We start from the raw sequence: 19,069 nt of genomic DNA, 5'->3' as shown, positions 1-19,069 counted from the left end.
TTGTGGTGATCCTCTTTCCTCAGCCTCCCAAGTGCTGGGATCACAGACATGCAACACCACACTTGGTAATCATTAAAAATTTAAAGACAGGACCGGGGATTTAGCTCAGTGGTTTCGTCACCTGCCTTGCAAGTGCAAGGTCCCAAGTTTGATCCCCAGTACCAAAAAAGACATAGAAGTACTTTGGCTACAAGTAAGTCTAAAGGAACTTAATTTCAAAAAAGGTTAAGCCTCTCCTAGGGTAAGCTCAGCTACAACTGTTTTCACTCCTGGTAACATTTTCTAAGTCTGGACATGGTGGACATTCAATTGGACCTACTATAGACAGAGGAGCTTTGCTAAAATAAGGAGAAACTAATAGAAATTGTAATGTTTATATGGCTAATGTACATTTTGTTGTGCCCAGATTACGAAGTCCCAAAGACCACCAGGAGGCCGTTTCCGAAGTAAGCACACGAGAGTCATTTATTCAAGCTTAAGCAGGGACTCTCAATTGTCACCGACACAGCGGATCAAGATTGAGAGCCCCGAGTTCCAAATTAGCAGGGTTTTTATTGAGATTACAGCAAGCTTCAGTCATTAGCAGCCATATGATTGGTTAACATTTAGCAAGTATGAAGTGTAGAATTTTGATTGGCTAGGCTCATTGGGGGTTGAAGGGGATTACGTATAGGTTTTTACAAGAAAAATGGGGACAAAGGTTAGTGGTCTACTGTCACGTACTGATGGTCAGCAGACATCTTGACTCATGGTCATGACCACCTTGTGTGGATAGTCAGCATGTTAACAGATTGTCCTATAGATAGTGGGCCCGGGACACTTGTTTCTAGGGCAAACAGATGGCTGAGTAATGAGCTTAGGAATCTTGAGTTACAGATCATGTCTTTTGTCCCAGATCAAGCACAAATTTGAGAGAACAAAGGAGACTGCTCCATTTTGGACAAAATGGAGTCATTCTGGTCCCACAATTTGAATCTGGAGGAACCCCAAATGTCCAGTTGGCGCTTCCCACTGCCCATGTTGTTTGGTTGTTTGTTTTCTACTCAGTACGTCAAAAGATCAAAGTTTCACCTAGAAAGGCATAAAGGAGTTCTTTAGTCTTAGGATGCTTAGATCCCAAAATACTGCTGGAAAGAGGATATAGCAGGATAATTGTCACTTCAAAGACATTTGAAGTCAAAGGTTAACTATAGCTCAATAATGCTGCAATAAAACTCCAACAACTCCTGATTGAATTGATCAGCAACTCAACCTAGTAACCCAAGAGAGGACAATACATAGTTTTCTATAGGAAAATACCAGTTTAGCCTCTACAATTATAGCACATAGTTTAATGCTTACCATGAAATCAAAACATGCAAGTCATAAGAAGTAGCTAAGGACTAAGAGACGAAACAGTAACCAAAAACAAACTCACAGATGATTGCTATATCATAATTATCAGGCAAGAACTTTTTTAAAAAACTTTTTTTGTGTTGTGCTGGGAATCAAACCCAGGGCCTCTTGCATACCAGGTAAACATTCTACCACTGAGCTATACCTACAGCCTTAAAGCAACCTTATTATAAAGTATAAAGTATAAAAGAAAATGGAGCCAGGCATGGTGGTACATGCCTATAACCCCAGTACTCTGGGAAGCTGAAGCAGGAGGATGGCAAGTACAAACCCAGCCTGGGAAATTTAGCAAATTAATGAGACTTTGTCTCAAAACAAACAAAAAAATTAAAAAGGGCTGGGATGTAGCTTCATGTAAAGATCTTGGGTTCAATTCCTAATAGTGGAGCAGAGAGGAAAGACAGAAAAAATAGATGACAAGATAAAGAATTTCAGTAGAGAAGTGGAGTCTCTAAAAAGAACCAAATCAGATATACTATAACAGAAAAACAAAATACATGAAGTTAAGCATTCTTTGAGGGCTGAGGATGTGTATCTCAGTGCTAGATCACACAGGCCTAACACATGTAACCACGCATATGTGCACACGTGCGTGCACACACACACACACACAAATTCACTGGATGAGCTTATCAGAAAACTGGACAAAGCTAAAGAAAGGGTCACTAATCTTAAAGATAGGCAAATAAAAAGTAACAAACTAAAACATATAGAGAAAATAATTTAAAACAAACATAAAAATCAGGGCATAAGAGATAGGTGAGACAGAATAAAAGGTCTAATAAATGCATCATTAGAACCTGAGAAGAAGATGGTAGAGAAAATAGAGAAAGAAGTATTTTAAATATTTTAAAAGATAATTACTGAGAAATTTTGGGAGAAACATTTCAACATACAGATTCAAGAAAGGATAGTAAATCCCAAGGAGAATAAGTAAAATAAAACAAAAAAACACTAGGTACATAGTTAAACAGCTCAAGACCAAGCAAAAAGAGAAATTATTAGAAATAGCCAGAGGGGGGAAAAGCACATTATTACATTCAGAGGAGCATAAATAGGAAAAGGCCTAACTTCTTTTTTTTTTTGGTACCAGGGAATCAAACTCAGGACCTTGTGCTTGCAAGGCAGGTGGCGACACCACTGAGCTAAATCCCTGGCCCAAGAGGCCTGACTTCTAAACACAACAGTGAAAGGCACAATGGAATAATATCTCTAATTCCGGGGGGGGCCGGGGGGGGCCGGGGGTTGTCTCAACTCTGTTAATCTAGACCAGATTTTTTTTTAACTCTAGACTCAGTAAAATATTCTTCAGAAATTAAGGTTAAATGAAGACATTCTCAGACAAACAAAAGCTAAGAGAATATGTTGTCAGAACACCCATATACATACAAGAAAGACTAAAGTAAGTTCTTTAGATCAAATGAGAAAAGATCTCAGATGAAAGCACATTTCTACTGAAAGAAAAAAACAGCACTAGGAAGATAATGTAAAAGTTTTTCTTTACAAATACTAATACCTAAAGCAAAAAAAGAAAAAAGTATTGGGGCAACAACAGCACAATGGACAAGGATGAGTAGAAAATTGTATCATTTAAAGTGATTGTATTTATGTGAAATGATAGAATACTAACTTAAGGTAAATTGTAATAAATCAAGGTACATACTATAATTTGTGAAGCAACCGACCCCAAGTTTCAACAGAGAAGATAAAATGAAGTGTTAAGTTTGGGGTGTGGCTCAATGATAGAGCACTCACCTATCATTTATGAGGCCCTGGGTTCAACCCCCATCACTACACACACACACATATACACACACACACATCCAAACACACACAGGAGTGATAACTAGATAACCATAACTGGAAATCTAAAAGAAGCTAATAAAGGAAGAACAAAGGAAGATAGAAAATATTTAAAAGCAAAATAATATTCTTAATACTATTTTCAAACTGAAATCTATGCATCTATTGCTATATTCATGTAAGTATAAAAGTTCTTCAAGAGGACACTAAAATTTTGAATTTTCATTTTGATTCTTTAAAAAATAAGATTAGCATATGTGAATCATATTGATAATCACCTTTACTTGGCACTGCCATAGATGTATATTAATATTTGAGAGTGAGAATTATTTTAAAAGAGTCTAATAAAGTGACACCTTTAATCAAATAAATGCCTCAACACATCAAATGAAGAGAAAATTTTTCAGTAAATCAGCAGACAGAAATGGTGGGAGAATTGAATCATCATATAAAGAAAGCTAATATATGCACACTGAATTCAAAAGAATCTTTACTGTATATTTTACAATAAATATTGCCATAAACTGACAATTTAGTTTCAGCCACAAATTATTTACTTAATTTAATTGTACTAGACGAGATTTTATTGAGATTATTTTATTAGTAATTAATTTTAATCTGATTTTATATTGTGGCACACCTTCATTGTATTCATGGACAGGTTTTTACATACTGAAGGTTTCTGACAACCCTACATCAAGCAAATCTACTGGTATCATTTTTTCAAAGTAGCATCTATTCACTTTATGTCTCTATTACATTTTACTAATGCTCACAATATTTCAAACTTTTTGATTATTATTTTATCTGCTCTTAAGATCTGCAATTAGTGATCTTTTATGTTACTGCTGTAATTGTTTGGGGGGACCACAAACCTTGTCCATATAAGGTAACAAACTTAATCATACAATATGTGTGTTCAAATTTCTCCAACTACCAATGGTTTTGTCTCTCCCAGTCCTCAGGCCTCTCTATTCCCTGGGACACAACAATACTGAAATAGGCCAATTAATAACATCACAATGGACTCTCAGTGTTCAATTTAGAGGCAGACTTTTACATCTCTCACTTCATCCTCCAGGAGCAGAGCAGAGAAGAGGTTTTAAAAAGTTTTAATTAGTCCAACATGGCATGAGCGAAACTCCAAGGAAAGACACCAGATAATGCAGGTGTCTCTGCATTATTCTGAAATGGGGAAGGCAAACATACCCAGATACAGAAAATCAATTTGAAGGACAAATCCCCTAGGTCACATCAAATACCAGGATGGCTGGGAAGGGAAGTAGGGCTGCTGCCAGTCTACAGAACCTTCCACATCCTTTACCCAGCAAACATGCACCTTTGGGAGTAGTTCTAGCATCCTGAGGGAAGGAGCCAGAGTGCTACAGAGGCTAGACTCCGGAGATAGGCTCCCTACATACTCTTCCTCCCACCTGAAAGAGGAAACTCAGCATAGGAATTAACTGCAGTTAGGGCCCCAGGGAAACTGAGGACTGCAACCAAAGAAACATGGAGGAGAAAGAAAGAGCCGGAAGCACTAAAACAGGCAAACCTTCCCCATCATCCACCCAAACACTGGGGTCTCTGTGTCCCTTCAGCATCCTACCTACCACCCACCAGTCAGCACTAACAAGGGAGGCCTCCTGCCCTAAGCAGAGAGAGGCTGAACACCACGAGCTGTAGGCAATACAGAACTGTGGACCACATGGCTGGGGACAAGAGAGAGAAAAAGGAGAGTCAGCAGAGTCAGACCAGAACAATTGCTCTTCTATCTCTTTGCCAAACACTGGAAAGATTTGAAACAGCATGAAATCCTGCCCACCACCCATCATCTCACACTTGCAAAAGATGCCCTCTGTCGAGCCTGGGGGCTGTGCCACGTTCCACAGGTTGGACAGCAGAGCTCTTGAAACAGGGACAGAAAATAGTCTGTGAACAGAGGATCAGGAAGTGGTGCCTCAGACAGAAGGCTTATGGATATGCACTAGGCAAAACGTCTGTGGAGGGAAAACATGGAGGCAACCCTGGGATTTGCCTTATAGTGAAGGGAGCAGGAATAGGAGATCCCTGGTAGAAGTCAACAGAGAACTGGGTGTTGGGAAATCATCTTCTTGCCAAATTAATTGAGGTGAATAGAGCTTGGGACAGAGACAGAGGCCTGAAGTTAGCCAAACTCAAAGCCTGGCTTGCAGCCAGAAGGCAGGTCCAGGGAACCATCTTGATCCTTAGCCCTCATTGCTCCCAGGAACACAATTAAGCATTTCATAAGGGGAACCAGACTGGCTGCTTGCAATCAAATTATGACTGTAGTAAAAAGGAAGTGGTGTAGAACCCTGGTTCTATGCTATAGCACCTGTGTGAGGGTTTTTGTTGTTGTTTACTTTCTTGCTTATTTCTTTCTTGAGTGCTATGGGTTTTCTTTTTTCTATTTTTGTTCTTGCTTCTGTATTATTATTTTATTCTATTTTAAAGTTATTTTTCTTCATTCTCCTCCCTCTTTTGGTCTTTTGGAAACACCAATGGCATGAAGAGAAAAACTACAGAATAGGAAAAACTTTTTCCAACTATTCCTTAGACAGAGGAGTAATATATAAAAAAACATACAAATATATCCAGAATATATGAAGAACTCCAAAAAATCATATCCCCCCAAAGTCAATCAAAAAATTGGCAAATGAAATTAATAGACTTTTCTCAGAAAAAGTACAAACAGCCAATAAATAAATTAAAAAGTTATTCAGCATCTTTGGCCATTAATGAAATGCAATTACGACAACACTGAGATTCCATCTTACTCCAGAAAGAATGGCCCTCATCAAAAAAATCAAATAATAACATGCTGGTGAGGCTGTGGGGGAAAAGACACCTTCTACATTGTGGGTGGGAGTGTAAACTAGTCCAAGAACTATGAAAATCAGTGTAGAGATTCATAAAAAAATAGAAATTCCAGGCTGGGGATTTAGCTCAGTGGTGCCGCTGCCTGCCTCATAAGCGCAAGGTCCCGAGTTCGATCCCCGGTACCAAAAACAAAAAAATAGAAATTCCATTTGACCAGCCATTCCCTTTCTAGGTATGTTCCTGAGAGAGTTAAAGACATCATACTACACCAATTCATGCATATCTATGTTTATAGCAGCACAACTCACAATAGCCAAAAAACTTGGAAGTGGCCTATATATCTATCAACCATGAATGGATAAAGAAACTGGTATTTGAGCCCGCTGCAGACAGGCAGGTCTGTGCACCCCCTACCGAGGTCCTGAGTCACGTGGAAGACACCAAATCACCCCACTGCAGACAGGCAGCCACCTGATTCCACATTACCAAGGCGCAGAGGACACCAGACCACCAGACCAAGGTACTGAGTCCCACTGTTCCCAGCCCAGAGGTAGGGGCTTCTGAGCCGTCGTCCCACTGCTCCTGGTCCAGAGGAAGGGGCTTCCCGGTCACCATCCCTCCCGCCGCTCCCAGCCCAGAGGGAGGGGCTTCTGAGCCACCATCCCACTGCTCCTGGTCCAGAGGAAGGGGTTTCCCGGCCACCATCCCTCCGGCTGCTCCCAGCCCACAGGAAAGAGCTTTTGGGTCACCATCCCTACCGCTGCTCCCGGCCCCTGTCCCACCTCTCCCAGCTCAGAGGAGGTAATCCGTGCAGGTGGTAACAGCCCCCCTGCCCCAGTCGAAATGAGAAAACACATAAGTAAGTCTCAAAACCAGACTTCCAGATCACCTACAGCAACCCGAAAGGGAAATGAGATGGAACCCTCTGATACTCAACCACCTGGACCCACTGAACTGGCAACAAAAGGGGATCTGGAAAAAATGAAATCAGAAATAATTTCTCAGATAACAGGAGAAATTGTGCCCTTAGTGCAAGACATGATTTATAAATCTAGAGAGGAGCTGAGGAACATGATGGAATCCCAACGTAAGAAACAAATGGAATCCATAAAACAGATGCAAATAGATTTCCAGGACATGAAAAACTCCATTGAAAGTCTACACAGCAGAACGAGGCAGTGTGAGGACAGAAGTTCAGATATAGAAGATAAGATTGCAATTAGTGACCAGGAAAAGAAAAATTGCTTCAAAATTATAAGGGAACTTGAGAAATCAATCCAGCAGCTGCTAGATGATGCAAAAAAGAATAACATAAGACTGATTGGGCTCAATGAAGAAACAGGAGAGAGTGCAGATGACATAAAAAATCTCTTCCCAGAAATAATGGCAGAAAACTTCCCAAGCAGGGGAAAAGAGCTTGACATACAGATAAGTGAGGCATATAGGACTCCAAATAGTCTTGATCAAAAAAAATCTACTCATAGGCATATAATTGTTAAGATTCCAGAAACACAACAGAAGAACAAAGTTCTCCAAGCGGTCAGAGAAAAGAAACAAATCACATACAAAGGAAAGCCCATCAGAATCACAGCAGACTTCTCAACATGAACCATCAAGGCAAGAAGAGCTTGGAGTGACAGATTCCAAGCCCTAAAAGAAAACAGCCTCCAACCCAGATTGATGTACCCTGCAAAACTATCTTTCAAAATGGATGGAGAAATAAGATACTTTCATGACAAAGAGCACCTTAGGAACTTCATGAATACCAAACCAGCACTCCAAAGAATTTTACACAATAGCCTAGGAACAGACATTGAGGATCACAACCCCAGGAAGCAAAGCAGAATGAACCCATCTGGCATGACAAGAAATTAAACGTAAAGGGGGAGAACCCAACAAAAAGAAAAAGTCATGGCAATGACAAGTCAATACGTTTCAGTTATAACCATCAACATTAATGGTCTCAATTCACCAATCAAAAGAAATAGACTGGCAGAATGGGTCAAGAAGCAAAATCCAACAATATGCTGCATACAAGAAACACACTTAATTCAAAAGGAAACTCATAGACTGAAAGTTAAAGGGTGGAAAACAATACTGCATGCGACAGGAACCCGAAAAAAAGCAGGAGTAGCTATCCTCTTGGCAGATCAAGTAGATTTCAAACCAACACTAATTAAGAGAGACAAAGAAGGACACTACATCCTTGTAAAGGGAAGAATCCAAGAGGAAGAGATGACCATCATAAATATCTATGCACCAAACACTAGTGCACCCAACTATATAAAACAAATACTAACGGACATGAAAAGCCATATATGCACTAATACAATTGTAGTGGGGGATCTCAACACCCCACTGTCACAAATAGATAGATCAACTAGACTAAAAATAAGTAATGAAACACTAGAACTCAATCGAACTCCTGAACAAATGAACTTAACAGATGTTTACAGAGTCTTCCACCCCACAAAATCAGAGTACACATTCTTCTCAGCTGCACATGGGTCATTCTCAAAAATAGACCACATACTCACACATAGAACATGTTTAAGGAAGTGCAAAGGAATTGAAGTGATCCCCTGTATATTATCAGACCATAGTGCGATAAAATTGGAGATCCATAGCAAAAGAAACTCAAAAAATTTCATAAACACGTGGAAATTGAACAACACACTTCTGAATAATCAATGGATCACAGAGGAAATTAAAGAAGAAATCAGACAGTTCCTTCAATTAAATGACAATGACAATACAACATATCGGAATCTATGGGACACAATGAAAGCAGTCTTACGAGGGAAATTCATAGCAGTGAATAAGCCCATTAGGAAAACAGAACGAGCCCAATTAAACAGCCTGATGCTGAACCTCAAGCTTCTAGAAAAAGAAGAGCAGGACAACCCCAAAGCTCATACAAGGGAAGAAATTATAAAGATCAGAGGAGAAATCAATGCAATGGAGACTAAGAGAACAATACAAAAAATCAATGAAGCCAAGAGTTGGTTCTTTGAAAGAATCAACAAAATTGATAAACCTTTAGTCAACCTTGTCAGAAAAAGGAAAGAAAAGGCCCAAATCCATGCAATTAGGAATGAAAAGGGTGAAACTACAACAGACCCAGCAGAAATCCAGATGATCATCAATACCTACTTCCAGAACCTATACGCCAATAAGATGGACAACACAGAAGAAATGGACAGATTCCTAGATACATATGAATCACCAAAGTTGAATGAAGAAGACCTAAAAATTCTGAACAACCCAATATCAACCAATGAAATTGAAAATGTAATTAAAAACTTATCACCTAAGAAAAGCCTGGGCCCTGATGGCTTCACTGCTGAATTCTACAAGACATTTAGAGAGGAACTGCTGCCACTACTGTTTAAACTCTTCAATGAAATTGAAAGGGAAGCAATACTCCCAAATTCATTCCTGGAAGCAAGCATCACCTTGATCCCCAAAGCAGAGAAAGACCCAACTGAAAAAGAGAACTATAGGCCAATCTCACTAATGAACATAGATGCAAAAATCCTTAATAAGATACTGGCAAACAGAATGCAGAAGATCATCAAGAAGATCATACAACCTGATCAAGTGGGATTCATCCCAGGGATGCAGGGATGGTTCAATATATGAAAATCAACCAATGTAATACACTATATCAAGAGAGCCAAGGACAAAAACTATATGATTATCTCCATAGACGCAGAAAAAGCATTTGACAAATTCCAACATGCATTTGTGATAAAAACCCTACAAAAACTTGGAATAGATGGTCTCTACCTCAAACTCATAGAAGCCATCTATGAAAAACCAACAGCCAGTATCATACCAAATGGTCAAAAACTGAAATCCTTCACACTCAAATCAGGAACAAGACAAGGATGTCCACTATCACCCCTCTTGTTCAATATAGTTCTGGAAACATTAGCCACGGCAATTAGACAAGAGAAAGAAATAAAAGGAATAAAGATAGGAAATGAAGAAGTCAAATTGTCATTATTTGCAGATGACATGATACTCTCTATAGAAGACCCCGAGAACTCCACCAAAAGTCTTCTAGACTTAATAACCAAATTCAGTCAAGTAGCTGGTTACAAGGTCAACACACAAAAATCAGTAGCTTTCCTCTACACGAATGACAGACTCACTGAGAGAGAAATAGGGCAAATAATTCCTTTCACAATAGCATCCAAAAAACTGAAATACCTAGGAATCATCCTAACGAAAGAAATCAAAGACCTCTTCTCTGAAAACTATGGCACTCTGAAAAGAGAGATTGAAGATGATATCAGAAAATGGACAGACATCCCCTGCTCCTGGGTAGGAAGGATTAATAGAGTGAAAATGGCCATACTTCCAAAATCGCTATATAGATTTAATGCAATTCCAATTGAGATCCCAGCAGCATACTTCATAGACCTTGAGAAAACAATCCAAAAATTCATTTGGAGCAAGAAGAGACCCAGAATAGCAAAAGCAATTCTAGGTAACAGAGACATGGCAGGGGCTATCACAATCCCCAACCTGCAACTATACTACAAAGCTACTGTGATAAAAACAGCATGGTACTGGCAAAGAAACAGGCTTGAGGACCAGTGGAACAGATTAGAAGATGCAGAAACAACGCCAGACACACTCAGCCATCTCATCTTCGATAAAGGAGCCAAACACCCTCACTGGAGGAAAGATAGCCTCTTTAATAAATGGTGCTGGAAAAACTGGCCTTCAACTTGCCAAAGATTAAAACTAGACCTGTATCTCTCACCATGCGCTAAACTAAAATCAAAATGGATTAAAGATCTAAATATTAAAATAGAAACTCTGAACCAGTTGGAACAGAGGTTAGATAGAACCCTTGAAGACATCGGTGTAGGAAAAGATTTTATGAACAAAACCTCAGTTGCCTGTGAACTAGCACAAACAATCAACAAATGGGATCTCTTCTTATTAAAAAGCTTCTGAACAGCAAGAGAAACCACCAGCTGTGTGAAGAGACAATCCACAATGCGGGAAAAAATCTTCACCTGCTCTTCCTCAGACAAAGGTCTACTATCTCGAATCTGGAAAGAACTTAAAAAGATCAGACCTCCCAAATTTAAAGACCCAATCCAAAAATGGGCATCTGAAATGAACAGACATTGCTCAGACAAAGAAGTAGAAATAGCAAATAAATACATGAAAAAATGTTCAACATCACTGGTCATTCGAGAGATGCAAATGAAAACAACGCTGAGATTCCACTTCACTCCAGAAAGAATGGCTGCTGTCATGAAATCAACCAATAACAAATGCTGGCGGGGCTGTGGGTCAAGAGGAACCCTGCTCCACTGCTGGTGGGAGTGTAGACTGGTGCAAGCACTGTGGAAATCAGTATGGAGATACCTCAAAGAACTAGGACTGGAAATCCCATTTGACCCTGCTATTCCACTGCTGGGGATCTTCCCCAAAGAATTAAAAGAATCATACCACAGTGATATATGTGCACCCATGTTCATAGCAGCGCAGTTTGTAATAGCTAAAACTTGGAAACAGCCCAAATGCCCATCAACTGGAGACTGGATAAAGAAAATGTGGTTTTTTTATAAAATGGAGTACTGCTCAACCATAAAAAATGAGAAATTAGAGACATTTATAGCTAAGTGGATGCACATTGAGGCAATACTCTTAAGTGAAATAAATAGGACACACATGTGTAAATACCGAATAGTTTCTCTGTTGTGAGAAACTGAAAGTGTAAATAAGGACTAAATGTATAATAGGTCATGTGAAATAGGAAGAAAAGGGAAGGAAGTGGGAGGGCTAAGAGAAAGGATAGAAGGGAATGGGATTAATATGAGAAAATGGAAAAATAGGAACAAAATTTTTATAAATAGGGAGGGCTGGAGGGGTTGAAGGGAGGGCTGGGCAAGGGTGAAAAACAAGAACCAAGAGAGACTATGTAAAGGTGCAAATTTCCAATGATGAATGTCATTATATTGTATACCTAAAATGTACCAATTATTAGAATGAATAATCGATAATGTAAAATAGGAAGAAAAGGTCCAAAGGGGTAGGGGTAGTGGGAGGCACAGGGGAAAGGAAAGAAGGGAAAGGAAAAAATGATGAGAAATGGAAAAAATGGAAATAAAGTCTTTGTAAATAGGGAAGGGTGGAGGGCGTGAAGGGAGGGCTAGGAATGGGGAAAAAATAAGAACCAAGATGCATTATATAAAGGTACAATTCCCAATGAGAAATGTAATTGTGTTGTATACCTACAATGTACCAATAAAAGAATTTAATACAAAAAAAAAGAAACTGGTATTTATACACATTAGGATATTACTTTGCCATAAAGAAGGATAAATTTGAATCATTTGTAGAAAAATTGATGTACCTTGAGATCACAATGTTAAGTGAAATAAATCAAAGAAGCTTAAATATCACATAATATCTCTTATTGAGAAACCCAAAGTATAAATAATTTAGAGAGAAAAATAAAAGACAATAGGAAACAGGGGCATAAATCTTTTGTAAATGGAAAAGGGAAGGGGATTTAGAGATGGAGGGTGGGGGCAGGGAAAGAAGTGAAAGAAAAAGGAAATAAAAAGAATTCAGATATGTTATATACATGTACCTACTCCCGTGATAAATGTAATCTTTATGTTCTGCAAACATGTATTACTAAAAATAATTCCCCATTTATCCCTGGAAGGGGTTTATAATACATCATTCCATTGGTTACTTGGTGGTAGGTATCTAACTAACTTGCACTGAGATGTTAAAGGGCTGAAAACATGAACACTACCAGCCGGTCAGCCCGCGAAGGAGCACATCACTCTCAAGCCTTCTCCCCCAATTGGTCCCAGCAATAATTCCAGGTCTATTAAACTCTCTAGGAGAGAGTTTGCACATCAAATACTCCAATTTTTGCAGTTTCCACGCAAAGGGCTGAATCTTAAAGCGCCTAGCTCTGGGAGCAGAAGGGACTAAGTATATATGAGTCCACCTAGACCACAAAAGAAGTGGCAATTTTACATGGACATGTAGGTCCTTAGAGGCTTCATTCCCCCAGTAACAAAGCAGAGAAGAGGATTTAATGTGCAGGTCTCTTTTTCTCCACAGAAAGGGTTTATTCCACATATTGCATGCCCTCAACTTTTACAGCTACCTCTTGAAGGACTCTATCTTAACCTCTTAACCTCTTAGCTTTATGAACAGAAGAGACTAGGCACATACAAGTCTCCTAAGATTCAGAACAAAATAGGATTTTTAAAAGCTGTGCAATAACTTCTATGAGCTGTATTCCCTTGGAGTAGTGCAGAAAAGGGGTGGGAACAGACAGCTCCTGCTTTTTTGTCTCTGAAAGTGACTTACAGTTCACACTGCTAACGGTTCTTTAATAAGGTAAGTTCCTAACAAACTTGCTTCAGGGAGCTAGAGACAAATAAGGGACCTTCAGCAGCCAAAGCCCACACTCAGGACTTAATGAGTCTTACCCTCTGGCTTGCCTCAGAGATAAATCCAGGCCTACTCATTCTTCCTGGAAGAGTCTAGCCACACAAGTGCCACAATTTCTATAGCTCCTATCCAAGAAATTGTTTCTTTAGCTACTTAGCTCTGAAAGTTGATGAGGTGGACATACAATGGACTCACTTCAGAAACTATTTTCCCAAGATCAGAAGAGTAAGCCTTAAGGTTAAATACAAGGATCTGCCACAAATCCTACCCCGAGCACAATGCAGAAACAGTGGGAGATACAACACCCACACAGCTTCATCATGAAGACATAAGGGACTGGAACACAGTCTAACATCTCAACCTTTCCAGCTACATATAGAAAGTCTAGATACTACCATACCAATGTCAGTGTACTGACAGGGACATCATACTTTCTAGCTCCTGGGGACCACCAGAAACAGATAGCAGTCGGGAAAAACACAGAGTTAAGTAGCAACTTAAAATTCTTGGCTATGCAGATTGGTAAGATCTTTTTCCTATTCAAGGTCAGTCTGATCAAACTGAAGGAGGCTGTTGTCTTATCTAGTGCATAAACAACCAACACAGAGAGTCAAGAAAAGTGAAGAAATGGAGAATATGTTCCAAATCGATGAATAAGGTAAATCTTCAGAAACCAATCTAAATGAAGCAGATATGTGATTTATACAAGGAATTCAAATAACATGAAAATACCCACTGAAATCCAGAGAGCAATGGAAGAACAAACAGAATTTCACCAAAGAAAAATATTTGAAGAGCTATAACTTAAATGAAAAATTCAAAATAGTAGTTTAATAGCAGATCATATCAAGCAGAAGACAATTCATTACAAACCATCTGAGGTGCAAAATGAAAAACAGTGAAAATAGCTTAAGAGACTTATGGAACACAATTAAACAGAACAACTTACAGAATATTGGTATTTCAGAAAAATAGAGGAAGAAAGGGACAGAAAATATTTTCAGAGAACTAATGCCAGAAAACTTCCCAAGCTTGGGAAAAGAAATAGAAAGCAGAGATTTCTGTACTCCCACGTTCACTGCAACATTATCTACAATAGCTAAGATATGGAAATGCCCAAGTGTTCATCAATAGATGAATGGGGCTTTTAAAATGTGGTATATATATACAATGGAATATTCAGCATTTTAAAAAATAGGTAATTCTGTCATTTGCAACATGGATGAATCTAGAGGACATTATGTTAAGTGAAATAAGCCAGGCACAGATGAACAAATACCATATGATTTCACTTATACATGAAACCTAAAAAAAATTAAGACTTGAATGGTCGTTACCAATGGCTGAAGGCAGAAAGTGAATGGAGGAATAGATGGGGAAATAGGAGACATTGGTCAAGAAGTATAAAGTTATAGTTAGATGATTCTAGCATTCTATTGCACAGTAAGGTAGATAATGCATTGTTATTTTGAAGGATTTCTTACCACAAAGAAGTCACAATTATTTAAGGTGATGGATATGCTAGATGGCCTCATTTGATTATTTCACAATATATACAAGTATCAAAACTTCACCATATTCATAAATGCATGCAATATAATTTGTAATTACAATAAATGAAAATTGATATGTATTCAAAGTGTGCAATATGAGGATTTAATATTAAATACATAATGCATAATGATTAGCACAAACTAATTAACACATTCATCACCACCCATAGTTACCATTTGTCTGGGCAGAGGTAGTTTCCTTTAAAGGAAGAGTTAGTGTACTACTTAAATTTGAGAAACAAAACATTATGTTAAATATTTCTTCCTGATGACATAAACAAGCAAGTATTACAGTACACATACTAGTAAGTATTATAAATCACGACAGGAAATAAAATATTTATTCTCTTACATCATCTTTGATCTGAACCTTAACAGGTTAACCTAGCAATATATAATAGAAAGTACCATGGAGCCGGGGATTTAGCTCAGTGGTTCCGCCGCCTGCCTCGCAAGCACAAGGTCCTGAGTTCGATCCCCGGTACCAAAAAAAAAAAAAAGTACCAAGTATACCCACCCTCCTTTATCACAGAGGCCAAATATAGGACTATCCTCTAAATATAATAATTTCACTAATTTAGTAAAACTTTGTAAATGTTTGAATCATCAGTTGAATTTATTATGTTGAGCTAAGTCATTTTGATAGGTTTACTTACATTATAGTCAGCTTCAGGAAGTTTGATTCCAGGAAATAAGTCACTAGTTATTCCATTAAATAAGGGTATGTCATGTGATAAGAATTTTGGTTCATTTACATCTTTAATTGATCGAAGAAGCTAAAATCACGAAAAAGGACAATATAAGTTAACTGCCTACATTTATATCTTCATTGCACCCCATTAACTAAAAGTCAGTTTATTTTACATTATTCCACAGAATCCCCCAAATTAAAAACCAATACTATGTGTATCAATTCCAAAGGTCCTTGTATTCATATAAAGTATAATAAGTAACATAACCCAAAACTATAATTTCAACCTCACATAAAAAGACAGAGCAAAAACTCTTTCAATTGCCTATTGTTCTTCATTTATCACTTTAAAAAGCATCTTTCTGGGCTGGGGATTTAGCTCAGTGGTTTTGCCCCCTGCTGCGCAAGCGCAAGGACCCAAGTTCGATCCCCAGTACCAAAAAAAATAATAATTAACAAAATAAAAATCATCTTTCTACTGAAATGTTCACAAATTATATATTTAACGCTTACCAGGATATCCTCATTTTCATTGGGATATTTTAGTTTTAGGTTGCCAGCAGCCACTAAGACTGCTTTTACTGCTCGCATTCCATAGTCGTAATGAAACTGTGATGAGAGCTGCTCTGAGCAAAGTCTATAGGTCATCACTATCTTCACAGAGAGAGGTTTTGCATTCAAAAATCCGTAGGAATAGAGGGAGATTTCTGCTATAAGGGCATAGTTTGGAACCATCATAGCTACTGTTCTAAAAAGAACCTGAAGTATATAAAGTTAAATATGTTATTTACATAAAAGAAGCCATTTTAAAACTAAGCATAAGCATCCAAAGATAATGTTTTGCTATTCAAGTTTATTTCCCAAATGTAACACCTTTTCATAAACTGTGACTTTTTTCAGTACTTAATATTTTTATGCACTTAGTATTTTTTGGATGTCTAAAAAATGTTTTTGGAGGTTTACCTTATATTAAAAGGAAAAGAAATAACAAATACTGTACATTGGGAAAAATCATACTGTTATTTTTAATTGAACTTTTTATTTTCTGAAATAGGACCATTGTACTTTGTGCAAACCATGTCTACTGATGGAATGAATAAGTAAGAAATTATAGTGCTGTACAACACACTAAAAATATCATGAGAGGAAAAAGGTGAGAAATGTCTATATCTATAACCAGGTCCTCAGCAATAATGAACATTCCAAACCATGACATCATTTGATGATGGGAGGTCACAACCCTGTAAGAATAGGCCAATAGCCTTCTGGGTTATGGGAGTAAGTGCCAGCACCTTGTGAAATATGTCATTGCAGCTACCTTACCTTCACCTTTTGGGGGGAATTAAGTTTGCCTTGAGAGTACTTTGGGCCACATGGCCTGATGTCTGCAGAAGGCATTCACTTAGAATCCCCTGCTCCTGGCTCTGTTGGCTAAAAGGTCTTAGATTCTGTGGTGAGAACGAGGGTGAGGAGTTCAGAGTCATACAGGAGCAGTGGCTCTGAGGAGTGGACCGTGTCAGGAAGGAAGCACATTAGATTTTTTGCAGTCTAACAGTTGCAAGTGGAAGGAATTCCCCAGGTTAGTCTGGCTGTTGGTGCTTGGCCAGGCTGGTCTGTGGTAAGGCCCAGCTGGTCCCAACAGCTAACCCATTCCTGTCTTCAGGCCCATCAGAGAAAAGCTAATGATAGTCTTGGTACTGTGGACATCATTATCTTTATCTTCAATTGCGTCAAATCTCCTTGCCTATCTAGAGAGGCACAGGTGGCCCTGGGTGCCTTCTTGTTTCTGTGGATGCATATGTTATAGACTTTTCTTCAGCTGTTTTGGTTGCAACCCCTCATTTCACAAAAAAAGATAAAAATATCCAAATTCATCTCTCACCAAAGCTGGTTTCACAGCAAAGAAAAATGTTACCCTACAGAATCTGGAGGTAAAGCCATCTTGAAATACGTTAAGAGGGGATTAAAATGATTAAAATGAATAACTGATAATTTGAAATAGGAAAAGGTCCAAAGGGGTGGTGGGAGGGGAGGGGGAAAGGAAAAATTATGAGAAAAGAAAAAAAATGGAAATGAAGTCTATGTAAATAGGGAAGGGTGGAGGGGGTGAAGGGCACACAGGTAATGAGGGAAAAAATAAGAACCAAGATACATCATGTACAGGTACAAGCACCCAATGATAAATGTAAACATACTGTATACCTAAAAGGTACCAATAAAAGAATTTAAGGGGAAAAAAACAATAAAAAGGGCTGGGGATGCAGCTCAGTGCAAAGGCCCTGGGTTCAATTCCCATTACCACAAAAAAGCACAGTACAGGGCCAGGGATTTAGCTCAGTGGTTTCGTCACCTGCTGTGCAAACACAAGGACCCGAGTTTGATCCCTGGTACTAAACAAAAAAAAAAGCACAGTATACTCCATAAATATGTACAATTATAATGTATCAACTAAAATTTTCAAAAATTTAAAAAAAATATGTTAAGAGGTTACACACTGAGTTGCTTCCACACTGAGATACAGAACCCAGCTCTCAATAGAACTCACCACCTAGGAGACACGATTGAGACATTTTGGATGAGGTATCTGAAATTCGGGGATATTTTGATTTTTATTGAAGTACAGGAAACAGACTTCTTCAAAAAAAAAAAATAGAAGCTTCACCCTCAGAAATTCTTTAAAAATAGGACCCACAGGTACTTTTCATGGTGTTTGGGAGAAAGATTTACATGTAGCCAAAAAACAAAACAATAAAACCCACAACCTCCATCCCCCCAAACAACACACCGCTCAAAGAAAGTTAAAACTTCAGGGCAGTAAAGAAGGCTTAGGAAAAGATCTAAGGTCTGAGGAGGCTGTATATTAATTAAGAGCAAACCAGGCCTCAGAACTCAACAGTTAGGCTGCTCATCCAAGGGAGCTTCGCCATTGAGAGGAAGCTGTCCCAGTGTGAGCAGGAGTAGGGGAAGAAGATTCAGTTGCTCCTTTCTAGAGTGTGTACAAATCTTTCCAATTCCTTGATGCTTTGTTTCTGGACTCTAAGGCCCAGCCATTAAGGCCTGCTTCTCAGTAGAGACTGACAGCACATCCTGAGAAATGAGACTCAGTCCAAAGCTTGGCTCTGAATGACAGATTATGCAAGAGCAAGTGGGTTTCTGCCAACGACAAACTTGGCGGGGGTGGAGTGCGGGAGAGTCAGCGGGCAGCACGTTTTCATGGACTTGAAATCCAAGCAATTCCCTGTGAGAACTCCCTGTGAGACAGCACCAGGTATACCTGTTGTCTGCTCCCAACTTCCCTAACCCTGTTATTGTCTGAAGGAGACAAGCCTGTAGTGAGTTTGAA

The 19,069-nt window shown here is 38.7% G+C and overlaps 1 protein-coding gene across 15 annotated transcripts in view; it reads right to left on the bottom strand.

The window, feature by feature from the left end:
* Window positions 1-19,069, bottom strand: part of Dnah12 (dynein axonemal heavy chain 12) — a 277,734-nt gene that overhangs the window by 176,888 nt on the left and 81,777 nt on the right. For all 15 annotated transcript variants that reach the window (XM_087182321.1, XM_087182331.1, XM_087182327.1 and 12 more), the window contains 2 exons: window positions 16,240-16,485; window positions 15,692-15,811 (listed from right to left, as the gene is read on the bottom strand). In XM_087182321.1, coding sequence (XP_087038447.1) covers window positions 15,692-15,811; window positions 16,240-16,485 — 366 coding nt within the window. The remainder of the gene's footprint in view (window positions 1-15,691; window positions 15,812-16,239; window positions 16,486-19,069) is intronic.

The sequence above is a fragment of the Heterocephalus glaber genome, unplaced genomic scaffold, assembly GCF_053883595.1.
Source record: "Heterocephalus glaber isolate CG9 unplaced genomic scaffold, H.glaber_assembly_v1.0 deba00001472, whole genome shotgun sequence".
Taxonomy (NCBI): domain Eukaryota; kingdom Metazoa; phylum Chordata; class Mammalia; order Rodentia; family Bathyergidae; genus Heterocephalus; species Heterocephalus glaber.
Note: the sequence above shows the minus strand (reverse complement) of the source record. Positions and strands in the feature narration are given on the sequence as shown.